Genomic DNA, 17,010 nt, shown 5'->3' with positions numbered 1-17,010 from the left:
TGCAATGAAATATCACATACAAAACAAGCATATGTCTTGTGTGGTCAGACTGAAGAAATATTCTTTATTGGCAGCACTAACAAAAGAAAAAAGTTGAATTAACTTGCAATTGTGTAACATACAATAACAGACAAAATTGTCTTGAGCCAGGATGCTGTAACCCACCTAGATGCCCTGTCACACGTCCCCTAGAGACTAATTTCACTGAGAAAGCGCAAGAGCTGAAACCCTTTCACAACTAACTTTTGGACTGCTGCTAAAGTGACTTTTTCTTCATTTTTGCCTTGCATCTGATTTTTTTTTCTTTTTGTGTGTTTTTGTGCAAAATGAGTAACACAAGTTGTTAATTTGAGCACAATTATTATCACTGCCATATCTGTATGCAGAAACCACTGGCTTAAAATACAGGGTCCAGGACTGGTTACAGTGTGACATGGAGGGTTTGGATGTAAGACTGTCATTATGAAAGTAGTGTAATTGCTTTCTGAAAAGTTCTGATTCCATGTTATTTTTGGCTAATCACTCTACACTAAAAATATCAGATCTTTGTCATATATGAGTGAATAAATGGAAATTGAGCTACAGTGTGAACATAGCCTTTAGCCTTTTTATGGTTTGAAAAATCCAACGCAAGGTTGTATGTGAAGACTGCAGTTGCACTTGTGATCTTGTGATTTAACAAGGACAATCTAAAACAACAAAATAGACAATAATGATTCCACAAATGAAACAGCACAAATCAGGACACCTTGAGCTAGGTCGCAATTATTAATCATTAAAATAACTGCCATGAAACTTTAAAGAAAACCTAAGCAACTTACCCCAAACTATACTAACAAGATCTTGACAAATCAATGACAATTTCCTTCATTTTAACACACTTCCTGCATTTGCCTTTTTTTCATTGATCCCTAGAAAAACCCTTAAAATCGGGTCATACTGTATTTCAAACCTGTCTGCCTCATCAATAAAGCCTGAAACTATTCAAGTATATTTATTTTTTGGAGACCACATTAAATTAAAACTATGCAGTGCCTGGCCAAATTGTTTCAAAAACTTCAGTGGCATTTGGATGATTAGTAATTTAAAATTTTAAGGCCATATTTTCATTATTTACTTACTTCATATTTATTTACTTCTGTTCAAATATCATATCATATCGTTATTTTTGCCTCGGTCTGGGGCTGGCAAGTCGCCTGGCCTGTCTTTACTAATAGGCTCACAGGCGTCTGCATTTGGCAAGAGTTAAGCAAACAGGACAAAAAGAAGCCTTTTCTGCCAAGCCCCCTGCAATTCTGTTTACTGCCTGTGATCTGCTCCATTGACAACTCTGGTAGCATTTCACCAGTTCTCTCTTCCACAGATGATTTAAATGTTAATGTTCTCCTTAGTAGTTTGGCTATCACTTGATTTAAGCACCACTTAGATATTTTCTTTTTCTTGTCATGTTGTAACTCTTTGTTGTCCTCAAACTAAATTATGTAGATTTCAAGTGTTATCATGCCCACCTGTCTGTTGAGTGTAATGTCACATGACACAACACATCAGTTTATCATTGGTTTGTTCAGACTAAAAATGTGCAAAATATTTTTTTTCTATTGTAATAAATTAAATATATGTTTTTATGAAAAGGTCTTACCCTTGGGTTCTTGCAAGGGTTAGGGCTCGTTTATACTTCACACTCAGAAAGCGGACACGCACGCATCATGGTAGCCACATGTTCCCAGCGTCCTCTGAACAGGTCCTGAGAAATTAACACGACGCGTGCGAGAGTTGCAGTACCAGCAAAAGGTCGGGGGCGCAGTGTGATAAAGGTTGGAATATAACATCAGAGTCAGTGTTTACTAACTACATATGACAGAAAGCCACTTGGAGGATCCTACGGGATCGATGTGCGTGCTTCGATGTTTGATGAATGGTTCGATGTGGTGAAGCAAAATGCTGACATACAGATGCATTTGTGGTGCTTTTATATTCAAGAGTTGCATATTCCCAATCGTAATGACACGATACATTTTAAAAGTCTTACGTACCACCTTCTGTGCCGTCTTTTTTTTCTGACCTGATAGCAATAGATCACCACACAGAACACATTAAATGTTTGATATTCCAACTCTCTGCACATTTAGAATCCTTAGATTTATACTTGATATCACTTTCATGATGAAATGCATTAAAGTATGTATGTTACATATTTCAAATAAATCATTCATTTTATTTAATTAATTAATTAATACTGTTCATAATTACACACATGGGGTTGACACGGTGGCGGAGCGGTAGCACTGCTGTCTCACAAGGAGTCACGTCGCTGGTGTTCTCTGCCTGGAGTTTACATGTTTTCCTGTTGGGTTTCCACACTGTGCTCCGGTTTCCTTCCAAAGATATGCAGATTTGGTGACACTAAAATGATGCCAGTATGTGTATGTGAGTGCTTGTATACACCTTGCGATGAGCTGATGTCATGTCTAGGGATTGTTTCTGTCTCGTGCCCAATGCTTGCTGGAATTGACGGATTTAATCATTAAACATCCTTTACAGAGATATTGCAGTAAGGTGTCATTGGAATTTAACGGGTGTTCAAGGCAATTCACAACACATCGAAGCCGAACCTGTGCTCACCGTGATGATATCTCGCACTGCCATCTGGTGGATTCTTCCAGATTTATGTAAAGTATGCGTGCAAGTAACTCAGCAAAAAAAGAAACGTCCCTTTTTCAGGACTGTGTATTTCAACAATAATGTTTTAAAAATCCAAATAACTTTACAGATCTTCATTGTAAAGGGTTTAAACAATGTTTTCTATGCATGTTCAATTAACCATAATCAATTAATTAACATGCACCTGTGGAATGGTCGTTAAGACCTTAACAGCTTACAGAAAGTAGGCATTTAAGGTCACAGTTCTAAAAACGCAGGACACTAAAGAGACTTGACTACCGACTGTGAAAAACACCCAAAGAAAGATGCCCAGGGTCCCTGCTCATCTGCGTGAACGTGCATTAGGCATGCTGCAGGGAGGCATGAGGACTGCTGATGTGGCTAGGGCAATAAATTGCCATGTCCGCACTGTGAAACGCCTAAGACAGCACTACAGGGAGACAGGAAGGACAGCTGATCATCCTCGCAGTGGAAGACCACGTGTAACAACACCTGCACAGGATCGGTACCTCCGAATATCACACCTGCGTGACAGGTACAGGATGGCCACAACAACTGCCCAAGTCACACCAGGAACACACAATCCCTCCATCAGTGCTCAGACTGTCCGCAATAGGCTGAGAGAGGCTGGACTGAGGGCTTGTAGGCCTGTTGTAAGGCAGGTCCTTACCAGACATCACCAGCAAGAACGCCACCTATGGGTACAAACCCACCTTCGCTGGACCAGACAGGAGTGGCAAAAAGTGCTCTTCACTGATGAGTCACGGTTTTGTCTCACCAGGGGTGATGGACGGATTCGTGTTTATCGTCGAAGGAATGAGCGTTACACCGAGGCCTGTACCCTGGAGCGGGATCGATTTGGATCGATGGCTAGGGCCATTCCCCAGAAATGTCCAGAAACTTGCAGGTGCCTTGGTGGAAGAGTGGGGTAACATCTCACAGCAAGAACTGACAAATCTGGTCCAGTCCATGAGGAGGAGATGCACTGCAGTACTTCAAGCAGCTGGTGGCCACACCACATACTGACTGGTACTTTTGATTTTGAGCCTCCCTTCATTCAGGGACACATTGTGAAACATTTTTAGTTGGTGTCTTATGGTGTTGACTCTTTTAGTGTTCATACAAATATTTACACATTAAGTTTACTGAAAGTAAAAACAGTTGAAAGTCAGAGGACGTTTCTTTTTTTGCTGAGTATATAAACAGTTAAACTATTGCATAGCAGGAGCGTTCGGTGGAGCTTGCGTTGCGTCGTGTGAAGTATAAACCTTGCCTTACAGAGACATCTGCTAAACCGAGTGGATATGACCAGATGTCAATAGAAGTGATAAAAAGCAGAAGACTCCAGCAGCGACATTACTGAAGAAAATGACAGTTAAATATAAAAAACAAAATCACAGTGAATGTCCTGTTAAGTCACAGCTCTGGTGACCTCTGGCAGCCTTTCTTATGTATGTGCTGAACAGTCCAAAATGAAGCAGAGTACATCCCTGAATTATTAAATCCTCAAGCTCTCAGTATCTCAGTGATCACCTCCTGTGGACAGCAGCGCTTGGTGATGTATCAGTTTTAGCAAGTTGCACAGTAGGATATTGAGAAGAGAAAACAGATCACAGAATGGTCGGTAGTTTTAAATGATTGTTTAATAAACTTCTTTATCTGAACACATAACTAAAAAGCAGCGTTACAATATGAACAGCTAACCAGAAGCTCCAATCAAACCATATTTAACTCAAGTATTAAATCCTCGGATTAAATTCTGGGTCTGATTTTTTTTTTTTTGGTCCTTATACACATAGGCAGATCATTCTACATTTGTAGGACCCTATTGCTAAAGGCTTCACCTCCAACTGATGTTTTCTTTATTCTTAGAAGGCCAGCACCTTGAGGATATAATGTACACTCCAGTGTGTAAGCACTGCTACGTTGTGTTGGGTAAACGGGGCCCATTCCAGCCAAAGATTTATATGTTAGAAGGGTGGTTTTTGAAATCAAACCTAAACAAATTCAGAAGCCAGTACAAATATTTACGAACAGGAATTATGCTTGCCGTCGTATTAGTTCTAATAATAATTATTGTAGCAGTGTGCTGAATAAACTGAAAACTACAAATGGAACGATTGAAGTTGCCTGTGATTAATGCATTTTGTTATTCAGTTCTACTAGTAATGAATGCCTGAATTATATTCTCTCTTAGCCGCATACTATGATTATTCTTGGTGTTTTTTTAGTTAGTGTTGAAGTGTCTGTGATACAAGACTGATTTCAAAGGTGGTGCTTAAGTTTTATACTAATTTTTGTAATAAAGCTACTCAAAAATGGAGTAGGACATTGTTGCTTTCTAGGTCATTCTCACAATTTAATAATATTTAGGTATTGTTCTATATTCAAAGACAAGTGGCACTTATCCAGTCTTTAATCCATTAATGTATATAAAGTATAAAATAACTCAATAAAACAATAGTAATGTATTATATAATTTCAAAACAAAACCTTTAATACTGAAAAGGTGTTATAGACACTGATTATGTAGAACAATGTGTTGTATTTATACTGTAATCTCAAAAAAATCAAACAATGCAGGCTTAAAGATATCTAATAAACAAGTGAAAGAAACTGAAGGACATGATGAAAATGATGTGCTTGATTAACTAAATGGTAAAATAAAATGGCCCAAATTGCATGGTACTTCATTCTAATGTTACCCTTTTGAATGTTTGGAAACATTCATTTATCATTTTACTAAACCCATTTAATCCGTTTTCGTGGTTGCAGCAGGAGTGTTCACTGGAGCATGCATTGCATCGTGTGAAATATAAACCTGGCGTTACAGGGACATCTGCTAAACCCAGTGGATATGACCAGATGTCAATAGAAATGATAAAAAGCAGAAGCCTCCAGACAGCAACATTACCGAAGAAAATAACAGTTGAATATAAAAAACAAAATCACAGTGAATGTCCTGTTAAGTCGCAACTCTGGTGACCTGTGGCAACTTTTTGGTATCTTATGTATGCGCTGAACAGTACATAATGAAGCAGAGTACATCCCTGAATTATTAAATCCTCAAGCTCTCAGTATCTCTGCGGTCACCTTCTGTGGGGAGCAGCAGTAGCTTGGTGATGTATCAGTTTTAGCAAGTTGCACAGCAGGATATTGAGAAGAGAAAACAGATCAAAAAATGGTTTGAAGGACATGATGAAAATGATGTGTTTGATTAACTAAATGGTAAAATAAAATGGTCCAAATTGCATGGCACTTCATTCTAATGTTACTCTTTCGAATGTTTGAAAACATTCATTCATCATTTTACTAAACCCATTTAATCCATTTTCGCGGTTGCAGCGAGCTGCCTGCTTTAGACACAAGGTAGGAATCATCACAAACATCATCATCACAGGGCACATTCATGCACTCCCTGACGCTCACGCAGACAGGGGCAACTTGCATGTCATAGGTGTGTAAGATTCCAACATATTCACAGGGAGAAAATGGAAAGTTTACAACAATGGCATTTCATTTGTAACCAGTCTCATGGGGCTGTGAGGAATAAGCACTAACCGCTAGGTCTGTCATTTCAAATGCCGCTTTTCAAATCTATTTGAAATGTTTTTTAAAAAAGTAAAAGCTGGTATTCAATTGTAAAATAACTGTTATTTATTTTACCCACAGTAATTTTGGCATCAAAGTGCGCAGTCAAGCTATGTAAAGCTGCAGTATTTTACAGATCTATTTTTACACATCACTTTCACGATCCACCTTTCATAATACTGAATGATTAGCTTGTTATCTTCTTTAGTAAAATGTATAGCCAAGACCCCTTCACAACACAATATGACACAGTTGTTATTTTTTTTTTCTTATCCAACAACCCTGCACTTTGATCTGTACAGGTACTCCGAGAAGATTTTCATAATATTTCTCCAGTGTTTTTAAATTACGATTCTGCATCTGATCCTGTTTGCATTCACTCATAAACCTGATAACTGATGTTTAATGCTTAGACCTTCTCACTGAAACAAAATAATGGTCATGATTCTGATTTTCCTCTTATTACAATGCTTGAAAATCACCACTTCTTTAAAGAACTATGTCAGTGTCAGCAAACACGTGACTTTCAGTAGCTTTACGTGTGTATTAATTTGTGTAAACAAATATTATAACTGCAAATATCTGCTGTGACCACATACAAGCCAAAAACAACCTGAAAGGAGCTGAATCGAATTGGAATGTCACATTGCAGTAACGTGTATTATGAGTGCTTTCTGCAGATTGACGTTAGGGAATTCTGACTTGGTACTTAGAAATAAAATGCTTACTGTATATGACATAACATTGGATGTCATTAAAAAAATCAGACAACTAAGAAATATTGACCCCCATTACTCTACGTTAGGATATAGTGGGTTGGACAATGACTGACTAATTAGAACATGTGTTGTTTTTTTTTTTTTTTTTTGTAAAAAAATCATTAATTTAGCAGATCTAACCTAACCACTAGTTCATCATCAGCATTGTCGTTGTTTAAGCTTCTTGGTGGCTTGCCAGGTATTTGGACTGCTGTTAATTAGCCTCTAATGCAGGTTCTTCGTGCACTCTGCGAGACATGTCTCAGTTCAAACCTACGCAAGTCTGTGATCGTATATTTTTTTCCCCCCAGAGCTCAAATTACATGTTAATTAGAAAATCCTGTTTTTTCTCTCCCAGGATTGTGCTAAATCCAAATGTGCAGTATAAAGTCCTACAAGTAATCATTTACTTTATTTTAACTTTAAAATGCACTAACAATAGACAAATATAGATGTAATATAATGGAGATCATTGTTGTGTTTTTTTTTTTTTCCCTAGAAAAACCAGTTTCTCCAAAATCTACAACTCTAAAAAGCCCACCCAAAGGCTTTGACACATCTGCAATTAATAAAACATATTATAATGTGGTGAGTATGTCATCTATATCTATGTATTCTTTATCTTTGCTGGTTACATAAGAAATAGTATGATTTCTAATGTAACAGTAATATAACAAAATGTTTGTCTCAGATGAACTCTAAAATGGTGTTTTGTGATTATTAATGCCAGATGTACAAGTTACATAGGGTATTTGATTAAACATATTAACAAAAAAGCCTATTATAAGCATTTAAAGCATAAACTGTACAATGAATAAGTTTGTACTTCAATTTCCCAATTTGACTGATGTTTAATATTAAAGCTGAACTTAATAACACAGTCCTCTTGGCAGAGAGGTTAGATTCTATAAGAATCGGTAAAGTTAGTTTTAACATACTGTACTTTTTTTTGTAATTGTCATTTTTTTCTTGAACTTCTTGTAATGCATATTGTTCTACATGTTTTATGTGAAAATGTGCTAAATAAATAAATGTTATTTTCACTCATAAATTACTCTTTAGCTAATCAACATAGGCTACTTTGAAAAATTAAGTAAATCCTCAAGGCCTTTAAGTAGATAAACATTATATGAAAATAAAATCTGTAATGCATAAAGCTATAACAGTTCATTGAAAATCTTTACATCTAAAAGGCAAAGCCCTCACTGACTCATCACTAATTCTCCCATTTTCCATATAGGTGGAAAGCTGAAATTTTGCCTTCTCATTCCTTGTAGTGTACTTACAATAGTTAGGTATGTTTCATGTCCTATGGCAATACCGGGGGGGGGGAAACAGGTGTACCCCCTAAATTGTATATATAGATAGGGGAAACCCCTCCTCACTATTTCTGCAACTTCCAATATACGTAGGAAGCCCAAATTTCCCATGCTCATCCTTTACACTATACTTATAAACGTACTTATAAACGTTAAGTATGTTTCATTTTACTCTGCACCCCATAACGAACTTTCAAAAATAACATCTTATTTTTGGTGGTTCTCACCATTATGCCGTTAGGAACTGACCTCTCCTTCTGGTGGTTTCATTCCTTATTTCCATTAACAGATGTTTTATCTTATGGCAGAGATACACAAGGGCCATCCCCGATCCCCCTTCCTTTTTCTGCACGCCTGCTGTCTGCGCACCTACCACGTGGTTGGCTCCCTGCCTAAAAATGTGTATTTCTCATACACAACATTTGCAATCATAAACTAAACTCTTTACAATCATCAAATTCACTCTCAGTACTAAAATAAGCCTACAACAATTACATTGACAATCATGTTACGTTATTTTTAAAACGTTTCCTTTTCTTTTTTATAACTTCTTTAACACACTACTTCTTCGCTGCGAAGTGCGGGTATTTTGCTAGTCTGTTTATAAAAGTATGTTCCTTTAACCAACACAGACCTGGTTTCATGCACATCAGTAATGACAGGATGATTTTAATACATTTTCTTTTACTTTAAAGTTGCTCAAATGAAAACATCACTCAGTGAATAACAGCTGAGGTGAAGAATGAGAGTTAAAACATGAGCGCTGTTAGTTTGTTTCTTTCCTGCACGGTTACTTTCATTTTGTTTACCGCTGTGCGTTGTGTTACTGACCAGATTCTTTCTTTATATCTCGAGTAACCAATGGAATCCATTTTCCTTTTTGTGATTATGTCTATTTTCTAATAATGGTTACACTTTTGGCTTGTTTATTTTATCTTCCAATTTCTCGTGTTGTGTTTTGGATGTATTATTTTGTGAATTTTGATTTTTTGGAGCAAACTCCAAATTGTTTTTCAATATTCGTTTGCCTCTTCCCAACCTCTCTCATCCTCCTGTTCCTGTTTTCTCATCAGTCCTTTATAGGACAAGACTTTTTTGTTAAATTCACAATAAAAACCTTGGACCAATAAATATGAGCCACGTGAGGTAAATGTGAAATTAAGTATCTACAAAAAGATCAACATGTTCTGCAGAATCAACCTGGTTGATTAATCTGCTATAGAGCAGCAGTCAGTACTTGTTCCTGGAGCCTTACAGTAATGTTTCAAAGACTGAGATAGTTGGCAGATTTCCTTGCAGCACCATATTTTTGTTGAGCCTGAATTTTCCTGCCAAGAGTGATTTAACTGGAGCATTTGTACTTGCAGAGACTTTCTTAATCTGTGCAGACTGATTTTCGACCAGCTGCCAAATATTTTTTTTTTCTGATCAAAACATATTTTATAGCATCATTGTTGGTTGGGAAGCCTCTTGAGTTGCCACTTCTTGTTTCTTCATCTGCTAATCAACTGTGTTGTACAAATTTAGACCTTTTATCAAACAATTTAGACCATTTTTGATCAACGTCCGAGGAGAGAGGTTAAGCTTTAATCAAAGAAAAGAAAGCATTTGTGAATATATCATAACATTGAGATCCCTAGCAGCAGATTCAAGGTGGAAGAAACTAGTGCTGTTCTTGACCTTTAGAAATGCCTCTCAGACCGACATTTTTTGTTATCTTTTATATTTACTTATCATTATTTACATTTATAATGTATTAGTGATAAATTATAAGTCATACCAAACAACAATTATGTCTATGAAGATTCAAATTACATAAAAATATTGTACACTTGTGCAATTTCAAAATAATATAAACAGATTATTATATACAGTGCATCCGGAAAGTATTCACAGCGTGTCGCTTTTTCCACGTTTTGTTATGTTACAGCCTTATTCCAAAATGGATTAAATTCATTTTTTATTCCTCAGAATTCTACACACATCACCCCATAATGACAACGTGAAAAAAGTTTACTTGAGGTTTTTGCAAATTTATTAAAAACAAAAAAACTGAGAAAGCACATGTACATAAGTATTCACAGCCTTTGCCATGAAGCTCCAAACTGAGCTCAGGTTCATCCTGTTTCCCTTGATCATCCTTGAGATGTTTCTGCAGCTTAATTGGAGTCCACCTGTGGTAAATTCAGTTGATTGGACATGATTTGGAAAGGCACACACCTGTTTATAAAAGGTCTCACAGTTGACAGTTCATGTCAGAGCACAAACCAAGCATGAAGTCAAAGGAATTGTCTGTAGACCTCTGAGACCTCTGGTCTGATGAGACAAAGATTGAACTCTTTGGTGTGAATGCCAGGCGTCACGTTTGGAGGAAACCAGGCACCGCTCATCTCCAGGCCAATACCATCCCTACAGTGAAGCATGGTGGTGGCATGTTTTTCAGCGGCAGGAACTGGGAGACTCGACAGGATAAAGTGAAAGATGACTGCAGCAATGTACAGAGACATCCTGGATGAAAACCTGCTCTAGAGCGCTCTTGACCTCAGACTGGGGCGACAGTTCATCTTTCAGCAGGTCAACGACCCTAAGCACACAGCCAAGATATCAAAGGAGTGGCTTCAGGACAACTCTGTGAATGTCCTTGAGTGGCCCAGACTTGAATCCGATTGAACATCTTAAAATGGCTGTGCACCGACACTTCCCATCCAACCTGATGGAGCTTGAGAGGTGCTGCAAAGAGGAATGGGCGAAATTGGCCAAGGATAGGTGTGCCAAGCTTGTGGCATCATATTCAAAAAGACTTGAGGCTGGAATTGCTGCCAAAGGTGCATCAACAGAGTATTGAGCAAAGGCTGTGAATACTTATGTACATGTGATTTCTCAGTTTTTTTTATTTTTAATAAATTTGCAAACACCTCAAGTAAACTTTTTCATGTTGTCATTATGGAGTATTGTGTGTAGAATTCTGAGGAAAAAAATGAATTTAATCCATTTTGGAATAAGGCTGTAACGTAACAAAATGTGGAAAAAGTTATGCGCTGGGAATATTTTCTGGATGCACTGTATTTTATTGACATAATGGAGATATGGTGAGTTGAGATGATGGAAAGGAAAACAAAACCTTCTGCAAGCCACATTTCGGGAGAAAAAAGAAGACTTGGGGATCCATGGCCTTTTATAATAAAGACACAGTTCTGATTACCTTGGCCAACGTGTTGCCCTTCTCGTCCTTGGCATTCTACATAAATAAGAGCTAGATATTTTAATGTTCTGTATAAGTTTGAGTAAGACAAACTAAAAGAATAAGTGGCTCAGTGTCTATCTGGTTGCTATGTCTCTCATTCTGAAAGATGGTGCATCACAAACATTTTAGTAATAAAATGCTCTGCATTTATCATTCCAAGTGATGGTGAATCATAAAATGCTGTTTTTATCAATCTTACACCAAATGGCCTATAACAGAGACATATGCACTACCTGGTGCATCACAAACATTAACGGTGAGGTCTACATTGATTACTTAGATTTTTATCCTGTTTTAGATAGGTAGCACAGCTAGATTGTTATATTCTTTCCTGTGCTAAGAGCAAATAAAGAAAGTAGAACATATCTAGTAATTTACTATTTTCTATTAAGTCAGCATCTTGTACTTGAACTTTGCAAAAGCACTCACACATTTTTTTCTGCTTTCAGTTGTGCATTGCTCTTGCTTATTTCAATCAAGGACAGCTGTTTAAACTGATCAAATATAACTACACTATTATATTTTCTGCACTCAGCATGTACACTTGTTTTAGAGAATCATTATTCTCATTTGTTTTTTCATGACAAGAGTGTTACATTTTATCTCTTAGTATTAAAGCGTAAGCATGTTTTTGTTTATCCATTTACATAACACTGGGGCATATAGTATTACATGTGAGTTATTTAGACATTTTAACCAACCTGATAATTTATTTTGAGATGACTTATATCAGATCTGACTTGCACTACCTCAAGAAACACAAGAACACTTGTGAACACACTAAGGTCACATAGTGAGCTACCTGTTGCTAGTCAAACACTTTAAAAAAAGAAAAAAGTTTATTTGAAAGCCCCTTATAATGGAAGACCAGCCAGAGATCAATTGTTTGAATTTCACATTACTTTTACAGTGTTCAGTGATTTTGTCACGTTAGTCTTTCACAACCTTGTTCAACAAAAAGTCTTGAAAAGAACAAAACACTTTTGATCTAAAGACTTGATAAGTAGATCAGAAAAATGTGACTGTTGTGCTCCACAAACAGCAAACATTCTGTAAAGTAAGAAAATGGATGTATTATTCTCTGGTGATTGCCTCTTGCACAGAATGATTGAACCCCTGTCTCTATACTGTATGGTGCATATTGTTTTAAGACATTTTAAGACATTTTTCCCTTATAATTTGTATGTTTGGGTGAGAAATTTGGGACAACTTAGCTATTCGCTAAACCAGTGGTTCCCAGACTCGATTCTGAGGGCCCACTGTTGCTGCAGGTTTTTGTTCCATCCAACTTCTGTTTGTCATTGGACTCTTAGCCTAATTAAGTAAGTCATTATTTCCCATTTTCTGTGTTTTGGAGTCAATGTAGAAATTATAAACTATAAGTTTGGTAGATTTTTATTAAAATGTAATAAGCAATTATATGGGGAATATGTAGGTTTTTTTTGTCGTTAATAGCATTTTCAACCTAATTTTCATTCTGCTCTTCCAGGTGTTCTGGTTATTTAATTGATTATTTACTAATTAGTGAGTCTGACACTGAAGTCATTGCTGCTTTCATCATCCAGGGTGTCTGCTGTGCTGGTTGTTAATTGTGATTAAATGAAGGGAGCAAACTACACAGAAAAAGGGGAAAATAATAGGAAAATAACAAAAGAGAGTTAAGGATTTATAGCAGGGATTCTCAATCACAGTCCTGGAGGGCCGCAGTGGCTGTAGGTTTTTGTTCTAACCCGGTTGCTTAATTAGAAAGCAATTCTTGCTAATAATTTAATTTCATGGCTTGTTAGTGCTTTAACTCTGCTATGTCAGGTCATTCTCATATCCTAGATTTTCTTCTAAGGATATCATCCAAATGATTTGAAGGCTAAAATGGAGGAGTAATTCTCAGTCCATCACTTTTTTCTCTTTACTTTTATTCCAAGTATTTAATTAAACCCAATATTGCATGATAAATACACATAGGTGTCAGTGGAAACAAGCTAAATGGAGAAATGCTGGTCTTATTTGTCATTTGCATGTTATTGCTAATTAGGAGCAATTAAAACTTAAGTACTTTAAGACTAAAATAATCAATAAGGGTTCAAAATCTTAACAAGCGAGACAACTAAAGTGAAGCAGAAGTGTTACTTGAGCAATAAGGGCTTGTTATTAAACAACTGGGTTGGAGCAAAAACCTGCAGCCACTGCGGCCCTCCAGGACTGTGATTGAGGACCCCTTGTTTATAGCTTTAGAAAAAAAAATAGAAATATTTGTTAATGTCTTATAAATGTAAAATTCAGAATTAGAGAAGAGTAAAAAAAGACTAGCTAATTAATTAAATTAGATCGGTTGTTATCAATTATCAACAATTGTGAATCTGGTTGGAACAAAAACCTGCAGCCACAGTGGGTTCCCAGGATTGAGTTTGTGAACCACTGGGCTAAACATATGAGCTTGATGATCTGGCTGGTTTCCTCTTGTTTGTCAAATTTCTTACATTGTTATTTCTTATGTATAGTATTTTTACTCCTCTGGAAGGATGCACTGGTCAGGGAAATTTAAACAGAGACAACCCTATTGTTAAAATGACCTAACTCAAGTAAGTAAATGCACTTCTAATGTGGAAATCCTGTTCAAAAATTTTAATATAAAACCGTTATGCAACTTCTTTACCTCTAGGTGCTCTCTTGTAACTGCTGGCATGAAGTGCAACATATATTCTAACAGCAAACATTCTAAAAAAAATTATAATAATATGATATACAGTACATAAGCATATATACAGATTACATATTATGGGAATAACACAACATTCTCACTTAGTACAATTCCGGGTCGTGGGGATCAGAAGTCTACTTGGGCAGTAGAGGGAACAACACAGGAAGCAGCCCCAGGTTGGGTGCCAACATATACATCTTTGGCGGTGTTTTAGCAAAAAGTGGAGCAGCTGTGGGCAAACCCATGCAAAGTGAATGACCAGAAACACTCAAATAACAGGTCTTAAGAGCATTTTCAGAAGAGCATCTTGGAATGCATAAAATGTCAGACCTTAAAGCAGATGAGCTACAGCATATAACGACCATGCTGAGTTCCCCACCTCTCAGCTAAGAACAGGAAGATGAAGCCACAGTGGGGCACGTGACTACCAACATTGTGTGACTGAAATTTCAGTATTCAACTGGAGCATGCCAGTAGCAGAGGCAGAAATGGTATAAACAGCATGAATCTAGGATCCATCCAGTTTACTAGCTTATGCTTTATGCTGGTGGTACTCTGCAGTGGTGGTGGGGTATGTTTTTGCAGCACGCACCAGGCCTTTTATTGCCAGGTGAGTGTCATTTGAATGTTACAGCATGCCTAAGCAAAACTGCTTACCATAGGCAATCCTTCTGGCCACAGTCAAATGGTAATGCACCATGTGACGAGACACACATCCTCTGAAGCTAGTTTCATGAACTTCACTTTGACTTCAATTTACTCCAGTGGTGGACTTTTATGATCTGGAATAAGTGGTTTGTGTCCAGAATATCCGCAGAAATTTTGTGATGCTATCAAATCACTTTGGACTTTGGCCTCTAAAGAATTTTCATATACTCAGTAAGAGAGTTCTGACAAATTATATGTCATTGTTAATAGTGAGAAGTTAAGCAAAATGACACCTTTAATTGGCTAACTATATACAAAGATTACAATATGCAAGCTCTCGAGGCAAGTCAGGCCCCTTCTTCAGGCAAGATGTAATTTCTAATTGATAATATAAAGACTACTGGCTAATAATATGTTGCACAAATAAATTATAGACGCAGTCTGTTGGATTGTAATAATCTGTATATTAAAAAGTGTAAAGATAAATATAACCAATGTGAGAATATTCATCTATATATTTGTTAAAAATGGGTAATGTATGTGAATCAGCCACAACAAGACATCTAGTGGTATAGATTGATTACATAAATAACAGTGAGTGTCACACTATCACTGTCTCGCTGTTCTTACTGTCCTGTACAGTATGTGATGTTTTACTTTAGTCTTTCTGTTTTTAGCATTCATTACAAGTTTAATGTTGTAAATGTATTTATTTATATGCATTTTAATAAATATATTATTTTGTAAATTGTTCTCAGAATTTATACAGATGAGATGGATGTCAATAGTACTTGATACATTATTACAATTAAAATTAAAGTGCAACTTTTTTTAAATATATATTTTAAAAAATATAAGAAGAAAATATAAATATAAGAAGATTTTTCTAGTGTGTGTAAAATGTAGATATGATCAAAAACATTTCATAAATGTAGGAAGTGTTTGTTGTTTTCTTAAAAGAGATATCAAAGCTCACCTTTATTTTGTATACATTAATTCATGGTGTGCACTTCGTCAGATGCACTTGCAGAGAATTGCAGTCAGACATGGTTGCATGTCTTTTTAAACATATATTGCATTTCTTAGGTACCAAATAAGTAATTTACTTTTATGTGTACATGGCTAACTAATCTGCCGAGCAAGCTTTTATGTAGGTCATTTTCTTTCTGTTCCATTGGTGACTGTTATGCCTTAGGCAGGCAGTTTGGCAGTGGCTATGTAGTCACATTTTCCACACCTCCTGACTTGACACAGCCTTTGCCTTTATGTTGAGAGGAGAAGATATTCACTGATTCATTAATTTACTATGGAAATCCAGGACTGCGCTCTATAGAAAGGGAAATGTGCACTTGTTTTTTGTAAACTTCCATTTTACATTATGCCTTTCGGTGAGGAGAAAGATTTAGTGACATCCTTAACATCTCATGGGATCCTGCAGCAGCCGGGATGTGAAGAGGCAACTGAGAAGAACAATGGTGATTATCGAAGCGCTCATGTGGAAGAGATCTTTTTAAAAAGGGTTCACGATTTTTTTTTTTTGTATCTGTCTGTTGGCTGCAACACTCAAATTAGAATGTTGGCAGTGTTTGATTAGGCATCTCATTCAGCTAGCATGAAATTCTTAGTCACAAAGTGTGCCGTAAATAAACTGAATAGGCTGAATTACAACAGGGTGTAAGCCGAGGGTTTTAGAAGGTCTTAGTTGGTATTTTTGTATTAAGACTAAATTTATGAAGATTTGAGGGGTAGTGGAGCTTTTGTAAGGAAACTCTTTCAGGTATAAATAAGTAAATCACACTGTTGCAGTTTACAATTCATTGTACATAACTGAGCCGGAAAAACTTGAAAGGTTTCCTTTGCAGCTACTATGCAGGCCACAACCCTCCAATAACATTTGCCAAGCCTTTGTTACGTTACACTTACTTTTTATGATTAATTGCTTTCCACTTGTGTTTTGGTTTTAGCAGTTGCAAATATAGTTTATTTAATTGCTTTTTAGTGGTATTTATATAGCACCATTAAAGTTCCTGTATTAAATCCTACCTATTAGTCCAACTTAAATGGTACAATTTACATAAGTGGACCAATTTT

At 36.5% G+C, this 17,010-nt stretch overlaps 1 protein-coding gene across 3 annotated transcripts in view; it reads left to right on the top strand.

Annotated features, from left to right (window-relative positions):
* The window catches only part of arhgef7b (Rho guanine nucleotide exchange factor (GEF) 7b), a 235,691-nt gene that overhangs the window by 118,358 nt on the left and 100,323 nt on the right, over nucleotides 1-17,010 (top strand). For all 3 annotated transcript variants that reach the window (XM_039745898.1, XM_039745900.1, XM_039745901.1), the window contains one exon: nucleotides 7,510-7,598. In XM_039745898.1, coding sequence (XP_039601832.1) covers nucleotides 7,510-7,598 — 89 coding nt within the window. The remainder of the gene's footprint in view (nucleotides 1-7,509; nucleotides 7,599-17,010) is intronic.

This window comes from Polypterus senegalus, chromosome 2 (genome assembly GCF_016835505.1).
Source record: "Polypterus senegalus isolate Bchr_013 chromosome 2, ASM1683550v1, whole genome shotgun sequence".
Classification (NCBI taxonomy): domain Eukaryota; kingdom Metazoa; phylum Chordata; class Cladistia; order Polypteriformes; family Polypteridae; genus Polypterus; species Polypterus senegalus.
Note: the sequence above shows the minus strand (reverse complement) of the source record. Positions and strands in the feature narration are given on the sequence as shown.